Source organism: Antennarius striatus, chromosome 23 (genome assembly GCF_040054535.1).
Source record: "Antennarius striatus isolate MH-2024 chromosome 23, ASM4005453v1, whole genome shotgun sequence".
NCBI lineage: Eukaryota > Metazoa > Chordata > Actinopteri > Lophiiformes > Antennariidae > Antennarius > Antennarius striatus.
Window position 1 is genome coordinate 9,942,501 of NC_090798.1, and position 19,361 is coordinate 9,961,861.

At 48.2% G+C, this 19,361-nt stretch overlaps 2 protein-coding genes across 7 annotated transcripts in view; both read left to right on the top strand.

The window, feature by feature from the left end:
- Positions 1–7,932, top strand: part of LOC137590338 (FH2 domain-containing protein 1-like) — a 13,949-nt gene extending 6,017 nt beyond the window's left edge. For 4 of the 5 annotated variants that reach the window (XM_068307888.1, XM_068307891.1, XM_068307890.1 and 1 more), the window contains exons 8-13: positions 178–248; positions 3,443–3,550; positions 3,707–3,777; positions 3,875–4,235; positions 4,341–4,436; positions 5,046–7,932. In XM_068307888.1, the coding sequence (XP_068163989.1) occupies positions 178–248; positions 3,443–3,550; positions 3,707–3,777; positions 3,875–4,235; positions 4,341–4,436; positions 5,046–7,112 (2,774 nt within the window). In that variant the 3' untranslated portion in view covers positions 7,113–7,932. The remainder of the gene's footprint in view (positions 1–177; positions 249–3,442; positions 3,551–3,706; positions 3,778–3,874; positions 4,236–4,340; positions 4,437–5,045) is intronic. The other variant, XM_068307892.1, reaches the window with a different exon arrangement.
- A 381-nt stretch (positions 7,933–8,313) lies between these two features.
- On the top strand, positions 8,314–19,241 carry LOC137590638 (F-box/WD repeat-containing protein 7-like). 2 transcript variants are annotated; one of them, XM_068308331.1, is made up of 14 exons: positions 8,314–8,546; positions 8,938–9,341; positions 12,466–12,548; positions 12,760–12,895; positions 13,790–13,924; positions 14,011–14,134; positions 14,671–14,807; positions 14,880–14,993; positions 15,804–15,985; positions 16,102–16,327; positions 16,503–16,569; positions 16,687–16,830; positions 17,081–17,230; positions 17,303–19,241. In XM_068308331.1, exons 2-14 carry the CDS (start codon positions 8,982–8,984, stop codon positions 17,434–17,436), a joined length of 1,992 nt encoding a protein of 663 aa, XP_068164432.1. In that variant the 5' UTR covers positions 8,314–8,546; positions 8,938–8,981; the 3' UTR covers positions 17,437–19,241. The 2 variants fall into 2 exon arrangements, with proteins under 2 accessions (XP_068164432.1, XP_068164433.1); XM_068308332.1 differs by lacking the exons at positions 8,314–8,546; positions 8,938–9,341 and adding an exon at positions 9,348–11,609 and having other exon boundaries at positions 17,303–19,238.
- Positions 19,242–19,361: the final 120 nt, after the last annotated feature.

The following is a 19,361-nucleotide window of genomic DNA, read 5'->3' on the forward strand; positions in this document are numbered from 1 at the left end:
ATGACGAACCGTCTGCATGATAACACAAACACACACACACACACACACACACACACACACACACACACACACACACACACACACACACACACACACACACACACACACACACACACACACACACACACACACACACACACACACAGTCTCATTAGATGTTTGCTTTCTCTCCTCCAGAGCTGATGAGCTGTGAGGAGCTCCATGCTGTTCTCCATCTGGTGCTGCAGTCAGGAAACATCCTTAATGCTGTGAGCCCCGCCCCCTTCAGCTTCAGGACCAGTTAGCATCAAGGAGGCGTGTCCTCGCTCACTGGGATACATATAGAATACAGTGATACCTCTACTTACGAATGTCTCTACTTACGAAATTTTCTACTTACCAAATTTCTCAGCAGGAAAATATTACCTCTACTTACGAAAGAAATTTCGACTTACGTAATGTAAAAACACAGTATTGGCTGATACTCGCATCTCCTGCAGGTTACTGAACGCAACATTCTCATAGCTGCTCTGCCATTGGCTATTACCTATTATGTATCTTCCTGGCATCCCATTGGCTAAGAGAGATGCCACTCCACCTCTGTGTGGAGCTAGAATGGTGCTTATGGAGTGTCTTGGTATTCGGCACTCGACCCGTGAGGTGTTCTGATAGTTTTGTGCAAATATAACTTTGTCAGTATGTATTCGCTATGATAGATAGATAGATAGATAGATAGATAGATAGATAGATAGATAGATAGATAGATAGATAGATAGATAGATAGATAGATAGATAGATAGATAGATAGATAGATAGATAGATAGATAGATAGATAGATAGATAGATAGATAGATAGATAGATACTTTAATAATCCAGGAGGAAATTGCACATATCCACTGCTCAGCCAAACACCAGGAAAAAACAAAACAGGACATACCACAAGACATACACTACACTAATAGACACATGTAGCAATAACAGTACATATACTAAAAAAATTAAAATATAAACAGTATAAAATTACAATATAAACTGTATTAAATTAAATTAAATCCATTTAACTGCGTGCTGACCTCGCCACCTACCCCCCGCTCCTCCTGAGAGAGTCATTGTACCCCCTGATGGCGTGGGGCACGAAGGAGGACCTCAGCCTCCCTGTGGAGGCGCTGTGTGACAGCAGTCTGTTGCTGACGGTGCTCCTCTGCTGGGAGAAGGTGGTGTGCAGGGGGTGCCTGGTGTTGTTCATGATGGCCCTGAATTTAGACATGGTCCTGCTCCCCAGAACTGTCTCCACAGAGTCCAGGCTCAGCCCGACCACTGAGCCCGCTCTGCGGATGAGTCTGTTAAGACGGTCCATATCTCTTTTCCTGGCCCCCCCACCCCAACACACAATGGCGTATGACAGCACACTGGAGACTACGGACTGATAGAACATGAAAAGGAGCTTAGGACAGATGTTGAAGGAGGCCAGCCTCCTTAGGAAGTACATCCTGCTCTGCCCCTTCTTGTACACACAGTCTGAGTTGAGTGACCAGTCCAGTCTGCTGTCTAGACGCAGTTCCAGGTACTTATAGTTTCCTAAGACCTCCACCTCACTGCCCTCGACGATCACCGGCTGTGGAGAGGGAGGTGCCCGCCAGAAATCCAGCACCGTCTCCTTTGTCTTGGAGACGTTGAGCTGGAGCTGGTTCTGTTGGCACCACTCCACGAAGTCAGCCACCAATACCCTGTACGCCCCCTCATCACCCTCCCGGATACATGCCACAATCGCATGTATCCGCATGGACCCCAAGAAAGTGATGGGGAAAAGAAAAGACGAAGAAAGGAGTTTTCTTGTCCATACAAACAAAGCAAGAGATCATTGAAAGCATGAGAAAGGGATGCGTTTGGTTGATCTCGCCAAAGAATATGGCCAATAATCTACAATCGACACGTTATTAAAACAAAAGGAAGTTTAAAGAGTTTAAGGCATCGCGTGGGTGGTTGGAGAAGTTCAAAAGGAGGACTGTAATTCACTCTGTTGTTCATGGTGGGATAGGAGCGCATGAACCAAAAAGGACAAAAAACAATGGGAACAGCTGTTAAAAGGTAAATGAACGTCATTTACTCTATTCTTTGTTTTTTACATTATGCACAACTCTCATTTATTGTGCAATAATTTAATAATAATAATTTAATCGTAACATGTATTTGTTACATGTTTTGATGCATTTTTATGCTTTATAAAACATTTATGTCGGAATTTTTGTGGGCTTGGAACGGATTGGGGCATTTGCATGGAAAACGCGTCTCTACTTGCGTAATTTTCTATTTACGTAATTTCTTCCGGAACCAATTAATTTCGTAAGTAGAGGCACCACTGTACAGTATATGACAAATAAAATAGAATAATACACAATAAATAATTTATAACAATAATATGCACTAATAATATATAGTAATATACAATATTACAATAAATAATTAACGGTTAAATATATAATGTATAATAATACATACATACATCTTCCAACCCGCTTAATCCGCTAACGCAGGTCGCGGGGAGCCGGTGCCTATCCCGGCAGTCTCAGGGCGTGAGGCAGGGGACAGTCCGGGCACGACGCCAGTGTACCGCTGAGCCACATAGAAACAAAGAAGCATTCTCGCAAACACTCACTCCTATGGTCAATTTGGGACCGGCCAATCAACCTGAAGCGCATGCTTTTGGAGGTGGGAGGAAGCCGGAGAACCCGGAGAGAACCCACGCAGACACGGGGAGAGCATGCGAACTCCGCACAGAGCGGGACTCGAACCCGGGTCCGCCGTGTTGTGAGGCTGCAGCGCTAACCACTGCGCCACCGTGCCGCCAATGTATAATAATATACAATAAAAAAACAAAAAAACAAAAAACAAACAAACAGTAAAATATATAATGATAATATGTGATATACAACACAAATTTACTGCATATATTTTATTGTATATTTGTGTTGTATATCACATATTATCATTATATATTTTACTGTTTTGTTTTTTTTGTATATTATTAATGTATAATAATATACAATAAAAAACAGTAAAATATATAATGATAATATGTGATATACAACACAAATATACAATAAAATATATGCAGTAAAAACACAATAATAATATAATTGTAATATATGGGAATACACTAAATAATTATTATTTGTTATAATATATCATATGATATATATATATATACACACACATATATACAGTATATATATACATATATATACACATGCAGTATATATATACTGTATATATATATACTGTATGTATGTGTGTGTGTGTGTGTATATATATATATATATACATATATATATATACAGTTATTGTGTTGCGTTACTGTTGTGTTTTGTTATTATCGTGTTGTGTATTATGTTATTGTGTATTGTGTTATGTTTTTGTGTTTTTGTTATTGTGTATAGTTGTGTTACCTTTGTTGTGTTACAGGGAGGCTATGCGGGTAATGCTGTGGGCTTCAAGTTGTCGTCCCTTCTCTCTCTGGCCGACACAAAGGCCAACAAACCAGGAATGAACCTGCTTCACTTTGTGGCACTGGTGGGTCATGTGTATGTGTGTGTGTGTGTGTGTGTGTGTGTGTGTGTGTGTGTGTGTGTGTGTGTGTGTGTGTGTGTGTGTGTGTGTGTGTGTGTGTGTGTGTGTGTGTGTGCGTGGTAACACCCGTGTGGAGCTAAAGGACTTCCACTCATACAGGAAGCCCAGAAGACTGACGAGCACCTGCTGGCCTTCCCCCTGAAGCTGACTCACGTCCCATCAGCCGCCAGGTCAGACATTTACACATAATCTTTACATCAAACCACAACGACAGTGTGATAAACATCCACTTCTTGACTCAGACGACAACAAACACTGTTTTTGTAGGATCTCCTTGGAGACGCTGGAGGCAGAGCTTCAGCGTCTGGCGTCTCGCATGCGCTCGGTAGAGGAGAACATCCAGCAGGACACGGAGCTGCTGCAGCAGCTGGATGGCTTCCTGCAGGTAAGGCCCTGCCCTGAGGTGGGAGGGGCTGACGCTGCACCTCTGACAGGTGTGTGTGTGTGTGTGTGTGAGAAACAGTCGGCCACGGCATCTCTCCGCGCGCTGAGTGGCGGCCGCCTGCAGTTGCAGAAGGAGGCCAGAGACCTGATGGACTTCTTCTGTGAAGACAAGGACACATTCGGGCTGGACGACTGCTTTGGGATCTTCAACACCTTCTGCTCCAGGTTCACAGGAGCCGTGAAGGTGCACACACAAACACACACCTTCTTTAACCAGCTGCTGGACTCTGCTGCCATCTGGTGGTCGTACAGATATGTAGTGGTTCATTTCATCTCCGTCCGTCTGCAGGAGAACGTGGAGAGGGAGCGGAGGGAGGCGGCTCGTCACCGACGGCTGCAAGTGCTGGAGGGTCAGAAGAGACACTCCTGGGCAGGGATTGAGGAGGTAGGACAGTAGGACGTTAACCCCCTAATGAAACAGACATGCACAATGCACACATCCTCTAGGACAGGGATCCCCAACCGTTTGTTCTCCATGGACTGGTTTAATGTCACGGATTGTCCTTTCAGGTGTGGTGGATAAACATGACAAAATAAAATACGACCAGCATTAAACTGCTTTATTCTAAATATAATAATAATATCAATTTCATTAGCAGTGTCCTCCTAACGTCACACTGTTTCGTTTTGGTTCTGTTAGCTTGGGAGTTTCAGTTTTGGGGTAATGAATTCTGTATTAGCGGCCGAAGCGGCCCCTTTAAGAAGGTAGTCATGTGACTGAGGCAAGCATCTTGACAAGCGTCAAGAGTGACTCATAGACAGATGTGTAGGAGAGAATCTACTCATTTAAAACCAAACATCGTTCAGAATCAGATCCAAAAGAAAACAGAAATAATGGATTCTTTCTGTCTGACCCAGTACCAACTGACCCACAGACCAGTACTAATTGACCCATGGACTGGTAACAAAAGACCCATGCACCAGGACTGGTACCGACTGACCCACGACTGATAACAGTCCGCTCTAGGAAATCTCTGATCTGCTTCTGCTGCAGGTGGGCGGAGCCTTTGGCTTGCGTTGCAGCAGTGAGGCAGACATGTCCACTGGGTCGGGAACAGACACCGGGCTGCTGGTGGAGCTGCTGAACCCTACATCCCGCTCCCGCTCCCCCCTCGGCCCTCTGGGACGCTCCAGGAGCCCACGACGCTCCCGAAACTGTCCGTCCAGCTCGCCGTCTCTTGCCGCCGAGCGTGAGCTGAGGACCACCCTGGGTGTGGCAGCACCGGATCACTCTTTGAGTAAACAGAACTTGAACCCTAGAACCCCGTCTGATCTCACATGTAGTGCAACCCGGACTCGGCTGAACGTTAGTTTTACGAACGAAGAGAAACCTACCTCGGATGCGAACCAGCGACCCGATCACAGCCAGGAAACACTTTCAGACTGTCAGAATGCGTCTGGTTCTAGAGAGGAACGAGCTCAATGTAACAAAGATTTACCAGCATGGGTCAAAACCGGTGTCAAAGACCCTGAACGTAGCGCCGCGACAGGCAGCGTGTCTGTCGTTGTAGAGAAATACCAGCTGGTGCCGGAACTGAAAGTCTTTCAGACCTTGAGCCTCCACGATGAAAGACGTTGTCATGGAAACCACTGGGACGATAAGGTGGAAGAAAAGACAGTGGATGGTTCTCAGGACCAAAACTCACCTCTTGTGATGATTAGCGAAACGAGCTGTTCTTCATCGCAAGAGGCAGAAGAGGGACGAGAGGAAAAGGTGATGGTTTGGTGTGTAACGGGTGTGTGTGAGGCTGCCGGCGAGATTACACACACCCAAACGGAGAAGGATCGGTTCAGAACGGACAATCAGCAAGGAAGTCAGCCGGACTCGTATGCCTTGCCCAGTGGCACACCTCCACAGCCCCAGCCAGCCAATCAGAATTTAGTGCCTGTACCCATCAGCAGCCAGCCAGTGCCTGTCTCCTCCCCCAGGTGGGGCCAAGCAGGAAGTGCATCAGCCAATGAAGGCCTCCCACTCCCCACAGGCACGTCTCAGGAAGAGAAAGTTCATCAAGAGGAAGCAGGTGGTTATACCAATGACAAGAACAAAGATGCGACTTTTTCCTGTCACATGACCAATGGAAATACAGAAGCAGCGACTTCCTCTGATGGAAAGGTAGGACCGGTTGCCTTGTCCAAATCGTCTACCAAGGACCCGTCCACCTGCAAAGGTCGACCAACTGGGATGAAATCGAGAGCCACAAACACCCCAACGGGTACAAACAAACCCAAGCCGGTTCGCACCCTCACTAGCTCTGAGAACCAGAGCATGAGGCGGATCGTGAACATACCCAGAACCAGCCAAGCTGCTACAACCCCCGGAAAACCTTCTGACCAGCCTCCTGACAGCAAGCGGGGCACTTCCAGCCCTGCAACCAACAGCATCATCATCCGACGAGGACAGAGACCTTCGACGGCGCCATCATCCCGGCGTTCCAGTATCGTAAAAACACCAGAACCCAGAAGTTCCAAAGACCAGAGGGGGTCAGGAACGCAGAAGCAGGACTTGCAGAAGAAGCTGCCTGTTCGGAAGCCTTCGGCGAAACCCAAGGTCCCACCAGAGGAGCGAATGTGTCGCTCTACGCTGCGGGCTCTCGCTAAAGGAGTTGCAGGAGGACATAGCATCAGTGCTCCTTCAAGTCCTTTGCACAAAGCTACGACACCATCATCACAGCTACCAAACTTCACTAGAAACACAGCCTCCTCTTCTTTCCGAAGAACGTACACCACTCTTGCCCTTCCCTATTCTGGCCCAGACCCCCCTAAATCCTTCCCCAACAACACCTCCTCCTCCTCTATTGCACCTCCTTGTTCATCCTCACCTTTGACCAGAACAGGCTCATTGAAAGTCTCTGCTACCTCCAGATCTTCTCCAAACCACACTTCCTCATTGTCTTCCCCTTTGAGAAGGTCTCAGAGCATCAGGACACCTCCTCGCCCTGCAATGCAGGAGTCGCATACAACTCCTCCTAAGGGCCACCGGCAGAGTAGCAGCAGCACCTCCTCCGACAAGTCCTCCCAGTGTAAAGACTCCAGCAAGCCCAGAAGACCCAGCTGGAGATAGGACCAGCCCGTTGGCTTCTGCACCTTCCCTCTTTTCTGGAGGTGCAGTCACACTGTCCCATGTCAGGCAGGGCAGCATCTGACAGTCCAACTGTCTCTGGTCCATCTGTGTGTGGTACAACTGTCTCTGGTCCAACTGTCTCCAACCTGACCTATTCCAAAGATTAACCCTAACCCAGCCTTAAACCCTAAGCCTAAACCCAGCCTGAACCCATAACCCTAAATCCAGCCTTAACCCTAACCCAACACTAACCCATAACCCTAAACCCAACCTGACTTAACCCTAAACCCGATTTAAACCTAACCCTAATCCCAAACCCTGACCCTAAACCCTAGCTCTAATCCCTAACCTTAACCCTAACCTTAGTTTAACCATAAACCCTAAATTTAAACCCCAAGCCCTAATCATAAATCCTAACCCCAGCCCTAACTCAAAGCCCTAATCCTAAACCTTAACCCTAACCCTTAAACCTAACCCCAAGCCTTAACCCTAACCCAGACTTCACCCTAATGCTGACTGATTTGGGTTTTTTTTTTCATTCTGCGCTTTCAACTTAACCAAGTTGAAGAACTTGTGTACATCTGGTCAATTCTAAAAATTCTGATCACTACAATTGCTGTTGCATTTTTTTGTGGAAATTGATTCACAATCAAGTTTTAAAAATGTGTAGACATAGAAATAATTCCTAATTCAAACCAGCGTTGAAGAGTCTGCAGTGCAATATTTGTTCATGTGGCAAATTTTGTATGTTCATGTATTTATTCACTTTTGAAGTTATATTTCATATATGTAATCAGTTGACTAATAAAGTATTATTCATCCGTCCACTGCGTGACGTCATTCACTGACTTTATATGGAAAAACACACATACAGGGCAACCCCTTCAATAATCAAAAGATAATGCCATTCACCTCAGTTCATAAGGAGGGAGGTTTGGGAGTCGAAAAGGAACCGCCCACCAGAAATGGAGTAAGCTGATTGGTGGTTGGTATAGCAACGTCACGTCTGCGTGGAATAATAACATTTATAATAAATAAATAAATAATAATAAGCATTTATAATGAAAACATTTCACCTGCAGAGGCGGAGAAGCTTCGACATAAATGCGCCGATGTGACTTTTCTCCTATGTGTATGAAGAATACATTTCCCAGCAAGTCGCAAGCCCACAAGCTGGGCAAGTGACGTCATTAACCCGCGCCAAACAAAGCTCCATGTGGGAAAGCAGAAAACAACGAAAAGGGGAAAGTCTTGACGTCTTCGTGGGTTGTTATTAAAGAAGATAACTTTAAACTGTGGAGGGGAACACGGAGCTCCGGCGTGGAAATCCGGTAAAACGAAGCAGGAGGAACAAAAACAGAGGAGAAGAAGCAGAAGAAGTCCCGGCGTTTCAAATTTAAAATCCGTAGGTGGCTGACGGAGAAGGTTTTACAGGTGAGGTGACGTCACAGCCTTCCACTTTGATTCCACGGTGTCACGCGGAACCCCACTGGACCGTTACGTCAGAAACGTCCCAGGAGAAGTTCCGGTGGTTCGGCTCCGAGCCCACGGACGGACTGGCTCCTGTAGTGGTGGTACTGGGAGGCAGTTTGTCTCAGTAAAACTTTATTTAAAAGCAAAACGAACACGAGGCCAGCTAATAGAAAAGAAGGAAAAAAGGGAATTGAAGTAGTGATCACGTGGTGGTCACGTCACCATGAAAACAAAAGCTGCGCCTCACCTGGTCAGCAGGTGGAGTTCAGGCTGATTTATTCATGCAGGAAGGTGATGATGATGATGATGATGATGATGATGATGATAATTGGTGTATTTCGATCTTCGTCAGGATGCTTCATCCTTTTCTCGTGTGAAGAACGAACGAGCAAAACGATGGAGGAGGAGGACTGGATAGAAGGAAGAGAAAAAGACGTGAGCAGAGCTCCATCATGGAAGAGTGGAGAGGAGGAGGAGGAGGAGGAGGGAACCCTTCCCATCTCCTCTTCCTTTCCCATCTGCAGGGTAAGAGGAGGAGACGGGGAAGACGAGGTCAGATTCGCCATAGTCACCGTGGAAGAGGAGTCTTGTCCCTCTGAGCCTTTTGGCACCGCCCACTCGGAGGAAGCCAATCAGATCACAAAAACTGAGGAAGCAGAGAAAAGAGAGGAGGAAGGAGGAGAAGAGGAAGAGGAGCATGCCACCAATGATGATCTGGAGGAGGAAGTGGAGTCGACATCACCGTCTCTTCATCAGGTAGGACCGGGGGGTAAAACTATTTTCCACCGAGGGCCACATCAGCAGAACGGCTGTCCTCAAATGGCCAGATGTAGCTGATGAATGTAACTAAAGTTAGTTAGTAGGGTGTGAATGGAGACTAGGAGACAGGTCGGAGAGGAGGACGAGTAACAGATGGTCAGAGAGAAAAAGGAGGGGAGAGGAGCTCAGTGAGTCTGGATGTTGAGTCTCCAGCAGAGTAGGACTGTAGGAACTTAGCAGCCTAAGCCGCCTTTATTGTAAAATTTTTGAAAAAGAAATATTTTAAGTTTAGTCTGAGATAATGAGAGGTTGTCTGCCTCCCGAACCGAGGTAGAGAGGTGGTTCCACAACAGGGTACTTGATAGCTAAAGGCTCTAGCCCCGTCCTACTTTTGTAGATTCTGGAAACCACCAGTAGGCCAGTATGTTGAGAGCAGTCGACCTCAACTCCCGGGCTGCGGACCGGTACCGGTCTGTGGGTCATTTGGTACTGGGCCGCACAGAAAGAAAAAATAATTTACATCAGTTTTATTTATTTCTGAGTCAAAAAGATCTTTTATTTTGAAAAGTGACGTCTGTGCGAAATGACGCACGGACAGGCCTCGGTCACGTGACAGGTTACCAGCCGCTACCCCTAAATTAAGCGCCCACAACCGCGCCAGTGTTCTGGATTAAAGTCAAGGCAGATTATTCTGAGATCGCCAAAAAATTTGTCATCGTCTCCTGTTACCCCTAGATCAGTGGTCCCCAATAATTGTCATTATTGTAATTATTGAAATTTGATTGACTTGTTCACTCTTTTATTGGAAATGATCAGTATTTCTCCTACGTTGAATGCACTGATTGTAAATCGCTATATTTCAAAATAAACCTCATCGGTGCCGTCACTTCAATCGAGTTTTTTTAAATATAATTCTTAGTTATTTTGTTTACGTAGATGTTGATTATCAATTTATGAAAACAAGGTTGTTTATTGTCTGATGATGTCTACATTTTACATAAAACCACTGCGGATGATTTATTATTAGACTACAGCTGTCCTGGTGTCATTAACGATCATCGAGCAAATGAAGACCGGTCCGTGAAAATATTGTCTTAGATGAAACCGCAAAAAAGGTTGGGGACGTAGATGTTAGAGCGCAGAGCTCATCTGTAGATGGATTATTCGGAACTGGAAAAAAAGGGTTATCTCCTCTAGGGGGCGCCAAACGGAGCGCTGCTCCTGCAGTCTGCTGGGAGGGAGGAAGACGAGGGTCTACAGAATGACGACAATTAGTATGCCTCTATTGTCTGTCCCCCTCTCCTACGTCATTGATCGGCTCCAATCTATTTATTGGGGGTTTTAGATGAATAATCAGAAACTTCTGTTTGGTCAGAATTAAAATAATAGAATTATAAATGATAATTTCTGTTGATGCCCGCCCATGATGCTCTCTGATTGGTTGCAGGTCATCAGAACGTTGACCTTCAACCAATCAGAAGCCATTAAAAGCTAGATAGATAGATGGATAGATAGATAGATAGATAGATAGATAGATAGATAGATAGATAGATAGATAGATAGATAGATAGATAGATAGATAGATAGAGATAGATAATGTCAGCTCCTCCAAATGAAACGTGAAGGAAGAGTTCACCCAGCAGGAATGTCCTCCTCCTTCACCCATCACGCTTCAGTTCACCAGCTGTCACTCTCTTCTGGCACAAGTATGGGGGCGGGGCCTGACACAGGTATGATGAAGGCGGGGCCACTGCTCCAGGCTGGGAGTTCAACCTTTCTCCTCATTTTAGGAGCATTTGTAGAATTGGGTGGGTGGGGGGTTCTTTGGGTGAAGGTTTGACCCCCCCCAGCACCCCATAAGTGTGAGAAAGCTGTCACCTCCAGAATCCCCTGGTGTGTGTGTGTGTGTGTGTGTGTGTGTGTGTGTGTGTGTGTTGTTCTTGTATTTAACTTTCTCCATGCGCACGCCGGCTCCGCCCCCCGAGAGAGAGAGGCGTGTTCCCGGACTGGTCGAGCGACCCGGTGAGACCGGAGCGACTCGCGGGTGATTCCCGGTGCAGCCGCAGCGCGAGCCAGACCCGGACTGATCCCAACGACAACCGATCGGTGTATGGATCGGATGGATTGGTGACGTCACGCCTTGTGATCGTCTGATGCTCGGCTCGGTTCGGGGTGGTGGTGTCGGTGGATAGATCGTTGCTGGTGTCCGTGTCCGCGGGAGGGGCCATGGGGTTCTACGGGACTCTGAAGCTCATCTTCTACAAGGTGAGACCGGGCTGATCGATCAGGTGACGTCAGCAGCCGATCGGTACCTTATCGGTGTCGGTCGTGCAGGTATGAGGGGATGACGAGGCGTTTCTCACCGCGGTGTGTGTGTGCGTGTGTGTGTGTGTGTGTGTGTGTGTGTGTGTGTGTGTGCGCGCGCGCGCACGCTATGTGCATGCGCGCGCCACTGCGGATCAGAGGGAGACTGATTTTATTAGCCCCTACCTCCTCCGCCTCTCTCCGATCCGATTATCGATGATCGATCCCCGCAGAGTAATCGATCACCGGGACAGTTTTGACGTTTTGAACGGCGATTGTTTCCTCACGGGGGAAACGTCGTTTCGTGACGTGACGTGACGTGAATGTGTCGCTCCCTGTCAGAATGAACCGACAGCACATCTTGAGTGATTTCACACCGATACGGATGTGATTATCGATTACCACCAATAAATAGCTCATCAGGCCATCCCCCCGGTTGTCGTTAAAGCAGTAGATTCCGGGTTCCTGTCGGGATGACTAGTGACGTCACGTTGCGTTTGAGTGACGATTGATGACTTTAATTAATGGAGCCCCGGTTAGCCTGTTAGCACGTGTTGCTCTATTTTAGACCAGCATGGTGACATTCCTGCAATTTTCTGCATTCCTGCGTTCATTGTGGGGGGGTGGGTGGGTGGGGGGGGCACGTGGGTTCATGTGGGTCAGCCCCCCCCCCTGCCCCCAGCAGGCAGCTTTCCTTTCTTTTCAGGCACAATTGAAAACACTCACAGCTGGAGCCCATGACGTCACGTCATGGTGTAGCTCCGCCTCCTTCCTGTTAGCCCCAGACAACAAATGTTTTTGTGGTTTCCTCCTCCAGATGAAGCGGAAGCTGGATCACGGTCCGGATGGGCGGCCGTTCTCTTCCGGGAAGAAACACTGCAAAGGCAGCGGGTGCTTCAGGTAGCATGCTAACACTTCCTTAGCCGACAGCTGGCTACCTGTGACACCTGTTGATCACCATTCAGACACACAGGAGAGTTCATGTACTGTACAGAAGATCAGCGCTACACAACATTTAGCATTCTGTTAGCATCCTGTTAGCATAACTTTTCTTGCTCACATTTGGGTTATGAAGACGGTCGCTAATGCTATCTGTCTATCTCCCTACCAGTCCCTCCAATTTGGTCCAGGCCACACCCACTACATTTGGTGACCTGCGCCTGGCCAATGGGCATTCAGCTCAGCGGCGCCGGATCACCTCGGGCCCGCCCCCCTCTGGCTTGCAGGACTGGCTTCTTACCTTCCAGGTCAGCACGCCAACTACTTCCTAAACCCCTCCCCTAACAGCGGCCAGCCCATAATAGCTCAGCAACAGTTGGCATGAACAGGAGCTCTTAGACTAGCATGTGATGAAGCTGGATGAACGGTAATGTTACTGTGTACTGTAGCTAGCTAAGTAGCTTCAGATGTTGTTAGCCTTTTTGGTTAGAATTAACGTAAAGCTACAGCAGATGCCATTAGCTTACACACCACATCATAACATTTATGCTACCTTGGCTAATGTTAGCTAATAGCTAATGTTAGCTTATGTCACGCTCATGAGACTGTTTCCTGTTGGCTTCCTGTCGGGCCCTTCAGGCTAACAGCCTGTCAGCGCTAAATGATGTCCTGCTAAAAGAAGTGTTGTAGCTGTTAGCTTTGTGTGCTAAGACTTGCATTTAAATTGTCAGAAATTTGTCTTATCCAGTTTTTTATTGGGTAAAAATAAAGTAAATCATCCTCTTAAGTTATTTTCTTGTAAAAATGTTATCACAATTTAAATAAAAAACTTAAGAAGCATAAAGCAGGTGCTTATATTTGTTTATATGGCGTAGGTGCAGTATCTGCTACGCTGGGGCGATCAGAAAGTGTAGCATTCATTGGCCGCTAGCTATCCCCTGCGTTTAACATGCAGATACTTCCCACAGATGCTGCCGTTAGCTCGATTAGCTCCTGTCGTCCGTGGATGAGGGTCTTTTTTTCCGCTCTCTGCTTGCGGACAGAACGTCCGGCGCGCCGCCGCCCAGCTGCTCTTACATAACCACTAAAATAAAAGGAGCGCATGTCAAGCGGAGGACAGAGATGTCTCATTTTATGAGCTGCAGGAAGTCGTTAAACCCTCAGAGATGCAAACGCAGGCCTTCTTCCCCCTCCCCCTGCAGGCATGGAGCGGTCCTGAGAGGCTATTGGCTCTGGACGAGCTGATTGACAGCTGTGAGACCAGCCAGGTGAAGCACATGATGCAGGTGATCGAGCCTCAGTTCCAGAGGGACTTCATCTCACTGCTGCCCAAAGAGGTAGAGTCAGAGGCCCCCACCCCTCCCCCCCACCCGGAGCAGGTTTGCGTGTAGGCCACCATCTGATTGTGTCTGTGTGTCTGTAGCTAGCTCTGTACGTGTTGAGCTTCCTGCCCCCCCGGGACCTGCTGCAGGCCGCCCAGACCTGCAGGTACTGGAGGATCCTGGCTGAGGACAACCTGCTGTGGAGGGAGAAGTGTCGCGAGGAAGGTGAGCATCCGGGCATTCTGGGTATTATTCTGTTTCCTCTTCTCAATGGCTGCTTCCAGATGAATCATGTGGTTTCAGTGGCATCCCGGAACTACTTTCAGTAGCGTATTAATATTTGTAGCAGCTGTTTGGCACATTATTGTTTTCGTTGTTAGATTTGGCTTTAATGATGTCATCTTTGGAGCTAACAAGCTAATGCACTAGCAGGAGGGGCTGAAGCCGCCTCCTGCAGCTCCTGCTAGCTCCACGACAATGAGCCTAGCCCCTGCTAGCTCCACAACACATCAACATAAATAAGAGTCATTTGTATTTTGCTACACGCCTGTCATGCTACTGGGAACAGTGCTTGGATTTTCTAGCACTCAGAAAGAATATTAATAGAGATGACCTGAATTAGCATAATGCTAGTTGCATACTAATTCTGTGAGCTAACTGAGCCCAACCTGATGTCCATGTGTGCTTCATTTCAGCAGCAGTCGATTGGTTGATAATAATAACTGCGTCTCTCTTTGACCTTTGTATGACCTCCTCCCCAGGTATATCCAACAGTGCGGCCTCTCGAAACAGGAAATGCGTCCGTCCAGGTGCGGCGGTCAGTCCGTGGAAGTGGACCTACATCAGACAGCACCGCATAGAGAACAACTGGAGGAAGGGGGACACGCAGGAGCCAAAGGTTGGCGGGGCATCTGGGTGTGTGGCGGTCAATGTGGGCGGAGCCTCACACGCCTCTTTCTCTGTCCCGCAGGTGTTGAAAGGTCACGACGATCATGTGATCACGTGTCTGCAGTTCAGCGGGGACCTGATCGTCAGCGGCTCCGACGACAACACGCTCAAAGTTTGGTCTGCCATCACTGGAAAGGTAGGCCTCATCAGTAGAGATGACATCACACGTATCTGAGGGCGGAGTCTTAATCGGAGACGGTCCTTTGCGTGTTGTGACCGCTGCTATCGACGCCTCTGATTCGTCCTTGAAGTCCAGTTCAAACCGGGCAGCGTCAGGTTTAGAGAAGAGTTCTACTGCCAGCTAACGCGTCCTGTCGTCCCTGATGTCGCTGACGTCCCTGGCGTCTCTGTTGCCGGGGGCGATGGGGACGCTGTGACGGGTTGGAATGTTTTTATTGTGAAACTTTGTCCTGGAGCGACGAGCAAACATTCAGCACTGCTTTGGTTTCGGTTGAACATTCTTTAACCCGACACACCTGCTCCTCTGTCGGGACCTGCCTTCAGTGTGTGTGTGTGTGTGTGTGTGTGTGTGTGTGCGTGTGTGTGTACGCACTAAGGAACACACTCCTTCCTCTGCTGCCTGAGGGGATGAAGGGTGTGTGTTTGTCAGCAGGATGTGATCCCCCTCCCCCCTACCATGGTCACTGGGTCTCCCTGCAACTGTTGCCAAGGCAAAGTTTTTCCTCTGTTGCCACAGCAACCAGCACCACAACACTGTCAAGCGAAACCAAGTGTGTGTGTTTGGCCTCGAGGGTAGTTATGAGCAAACACACGCATTTATACGCACACACACACAAACTTCATCCTGACGTTTGAGTGTGGGGCTACTGCTTGGTTAGCCAATCAGATAGACTCCGTCCTGCAGACGCTACTGATCTGGACCACTCCATATCGAGTAGACCCAGCTGCCCCCCTCCCATCCCTAACTTGTGTGTCTCCCGCCCAGTGTCTGCGGACGTTGACGGGTCACACCGGCGGCGTGTGGTGCAGCCAGATGGCGGCGACCACAGTCATTAGCGGCTCCACCGACCGGACGCTGCGGGTGTGGGACGCCGAGAGCGGCGAGTGTGTCCACACGCTGTACGGACACACCTCCACGGTCCGCTGCATGCATCTCCATGGCAACCGGTAAAACCCACACACAAGAACACACACGCACACACACTTCTGCTTTACTTTCATGGAAACCGGTGGAGCCACCTGATTGGCTGAGGCAGCAGTTTTGTGCCTCTTGTCTTCCTCAGGGTGGTGTCGGGCTCCCGCGACACGACGCTGCGCCTTTGGGACGTGACGACGGGCCGCTGCGAACACGTGCTGACGGGTCACGTGGCGGCGGTGCGCTGCGTCCAGTACGACGGGCAGCGGGTGGTGTCCGGGGGCTACGACTACATGGTGAAGGTGTGGGACGCCGAGACGGAGGCGTGTCTACACACACTGCAGGGACACACCAACAGAGTGTACTCACTACAGGTACGCACACGCCCCTGAGTCATCCACCAATCACAGCTCAGTGGGCGGGATTAAAACGTAAATGCACTGAGACTAACAAGTCAGTGAGTTTCTGTTTGACATGTGATTCTAAGTCTCCAAGTCACCTGTGATGTGAACTCTGATGTCATCTCTGACCTCTGACCTCTCTCTGCAGTTTGACGGCGTGTTCGTGGTGAGCGGCTCGTTGGACACCTCCATCAGAGTCTGGGACGCAGAAACCGGTACTGAAAACATGATCAGCGTTTTGATGCATTTCTCAAATTTGATTGGAAATACCGTGAAATTAAAAGATAATTTATGGTTAAATCTGATGTCGAATTTGGGTGTGTCCTGTCCAGGTGGGTGTGTCCACACGTTGACGGGCCACCAATCGCTGACCAGCGGCATGGAGCTGCGTGACAACGTCCTGGTGTCGGGAAACGCTGACTCAACGGTCCGGGTGTGGGACGTCCGGACGGGACAATGTCTCCATACGTTGCAAGGTGAGCTGACGACGACTCCCCACCTCCTGGGAGGCGGAGCTATGACAGCTCCTTGGTGAAACTCTGTGCTAATGCTTAGCTTCATGCTAATTGTGAAGAGATCAGGATTGGTTAGCATTCCTGCTGAAGCTACAGAGTAGGCTAGCGTAGAGACACCTCAGGGCTGCGAGGCTAGCCGTGATGTGAAAGCATGAGTGGCACATGGAGGTCATAGAGGTCAGAGGTCACTGTGTGGCGACGTGTCCTCCAGGTCCCAACAAGCACCAGTCGGCGGTGACGTGTCTGCAGTTCTGCAGGGGTCTGGTTCTGTCCAGCTCTGACGACGGGACCGTCAAGCTGTGGGACCTGAAGACGGGCTCTTGGCTGCGTGACGTGGTGGCACTGCAGAGCCGCGGATCAGGTCAGGACCGCCCATTAGCCCGAACTGTGCCTCCTGCTCCGATTTTAACCAATCACGTGGCTTCCCTTCCAGGCGGAGTCGTGTGGCGAATCCGAGCATCCGACACGCGATTGGTGTGTGCCGCCGGCAGCAGAAACGGGACAGAGGAGACCAAACTGCTGGTGCTGGACTTTGACCTGGACGACAGGAAGAAAGAGATAGACTGAGTGGTGATGTCATCAAACGGGGACAGAAGGGGCGGCGCCGTAGGAGGAGAGTCAGGAAGATCATTTTATAAACCAAAGCCAGTAGGAGTCCAGGTCGGGACGCCTGTGTGAGTTCCAACATGGTGTCCATTGCCATAGCAACCTGTTTGATGAGGGAATGGTTTGTACTCAGAGGACGTTAACGATGGCTTTAACGAGGATGATGATGGTTGAATGTACCTGATGAAGACGACCCTGCCAGGGGAGCCAATCAGAACACCTGATCCACATGTACCAATGAAATGCTTCTTATGTGAACCATTAGCATCCTCGCCGTTGCGCTGATGGAGAGTCAGCTGATTCTCCTTCAAAGCTTTTAAAAAAAAAAAACGCCTGAAGAAGATAGAGACTCGTTTAAAGGCAGCCGATTGGCTCGTTTCAGCGATGCCTGAAGCAAGATGTGTGGCCCCTAAGGTGGGCGTGTTAGCACAAGTTGTGAGTTTAAAGGTTTTCTTCTAACGCTGCTCTTTCCTCAGATGGGTTACGTGCTAACATGTTTAGCTTAGTGGCTAATGAAAATTTCAGTAGCGTCTATGCTAAACCATTAGCTCGTTCCTCTGATGGGATCAAAAGAGCTTTTACAATATCTGTTGACATGTTCAGATGAGTCATTTGTAGCATGATCGCTAGCGTTAGCCTCAAGCTAACCATGAGCTGCTTCAGGATTTATTTCCATTGGTTCAGACGGCCCTGCTGTGTGTGATATTAACTGGACATCTTTGAACACACCTTGAACTGTAAATGCCCCAGGTTTCCAGGGAAACGAGTCACCATCATCCTCAGGTGTGAACTGTTCCCTTAAGCTAACGTGACATTAGCATTAGCATGTTCAGTCACAGCTAAATGTGCAGTACTGTAAACGTGTTCACCTGGAGCCAGGAAGGAACAACCAGGACGACGAAGCGGACCGGCCCACCCAAGAAGGAGGCACATTGACTTGTTGATCAGGAATATTGATCAGCTGTTTGTGGTCCCGTGAAATCAGATCCTTTGGTTCACTTTTTTTTAACCTACTAAAGTTTATAGCCTATAAAATGTTAAATAAGATACTGTTTCCTTCGATGGAAGTCGATCTAATGGTGGTTGCCTAGCAACAGCTCCAACCAATAAGCAGACGTGGGCGATAAATTGTGCGGCAGTGGTCCTGATGACGTCATGTTAAATACTGTAAATACAGAGGATGTACATATTCAGCTTTTTATAAGAGGAACACTATTGTTCATCAATCGCAGGAAGAGGAGAAGATGAAGGAGTGATCAATAAAGACGAATTTTATTCAGTGTTGTCGACTTTTTACCTGAAGCAGCGGGAAATATGATTGTTGTTAAAAAAAACCCCAACGGCGTCAGCGACACGTCGCTTCACGCTTTCTGGATGGTTCATCTCAAGGCCTCACCTCTGCACAGCGCCCCCTGCTGGTCACAGGCTCATGCATACATTTACAGCTATTCCTCAGTTTAAGAGCATTTATAGATGCAAACATACCTGCTTCACCATATCTGACTATCGTCCTGCAGTTGCCCTTCCCCCGTGGGGGCTGTACTGCTGCATTCACACAGCTCCAACACTCGTCTCCCCTTCTTGTTTGTTGTCTCTGTTAGCATCTCAACCTTTGTTTAAATGAATAATAAAGCTAAAGTACAGAAGATAATGGTAGTGGTGACCTTCGCTCTGATGACTCACAGTAACTCCTCCCTCCCTTCACTCCAGAGGTAAGTTACACGCTACAGTACCGTAATCAATGTCAAGTGAAATGGCATAAATGACTGAACTCTAACTGACCTGAATCTGTATTTTATTTATTTTGTGTCGTTTTAATGTCATGTCCTTGTTTCTGGTCAGTGTCAAGGAATAGAACTTTACTATTAAAATTTTAATTTTATATA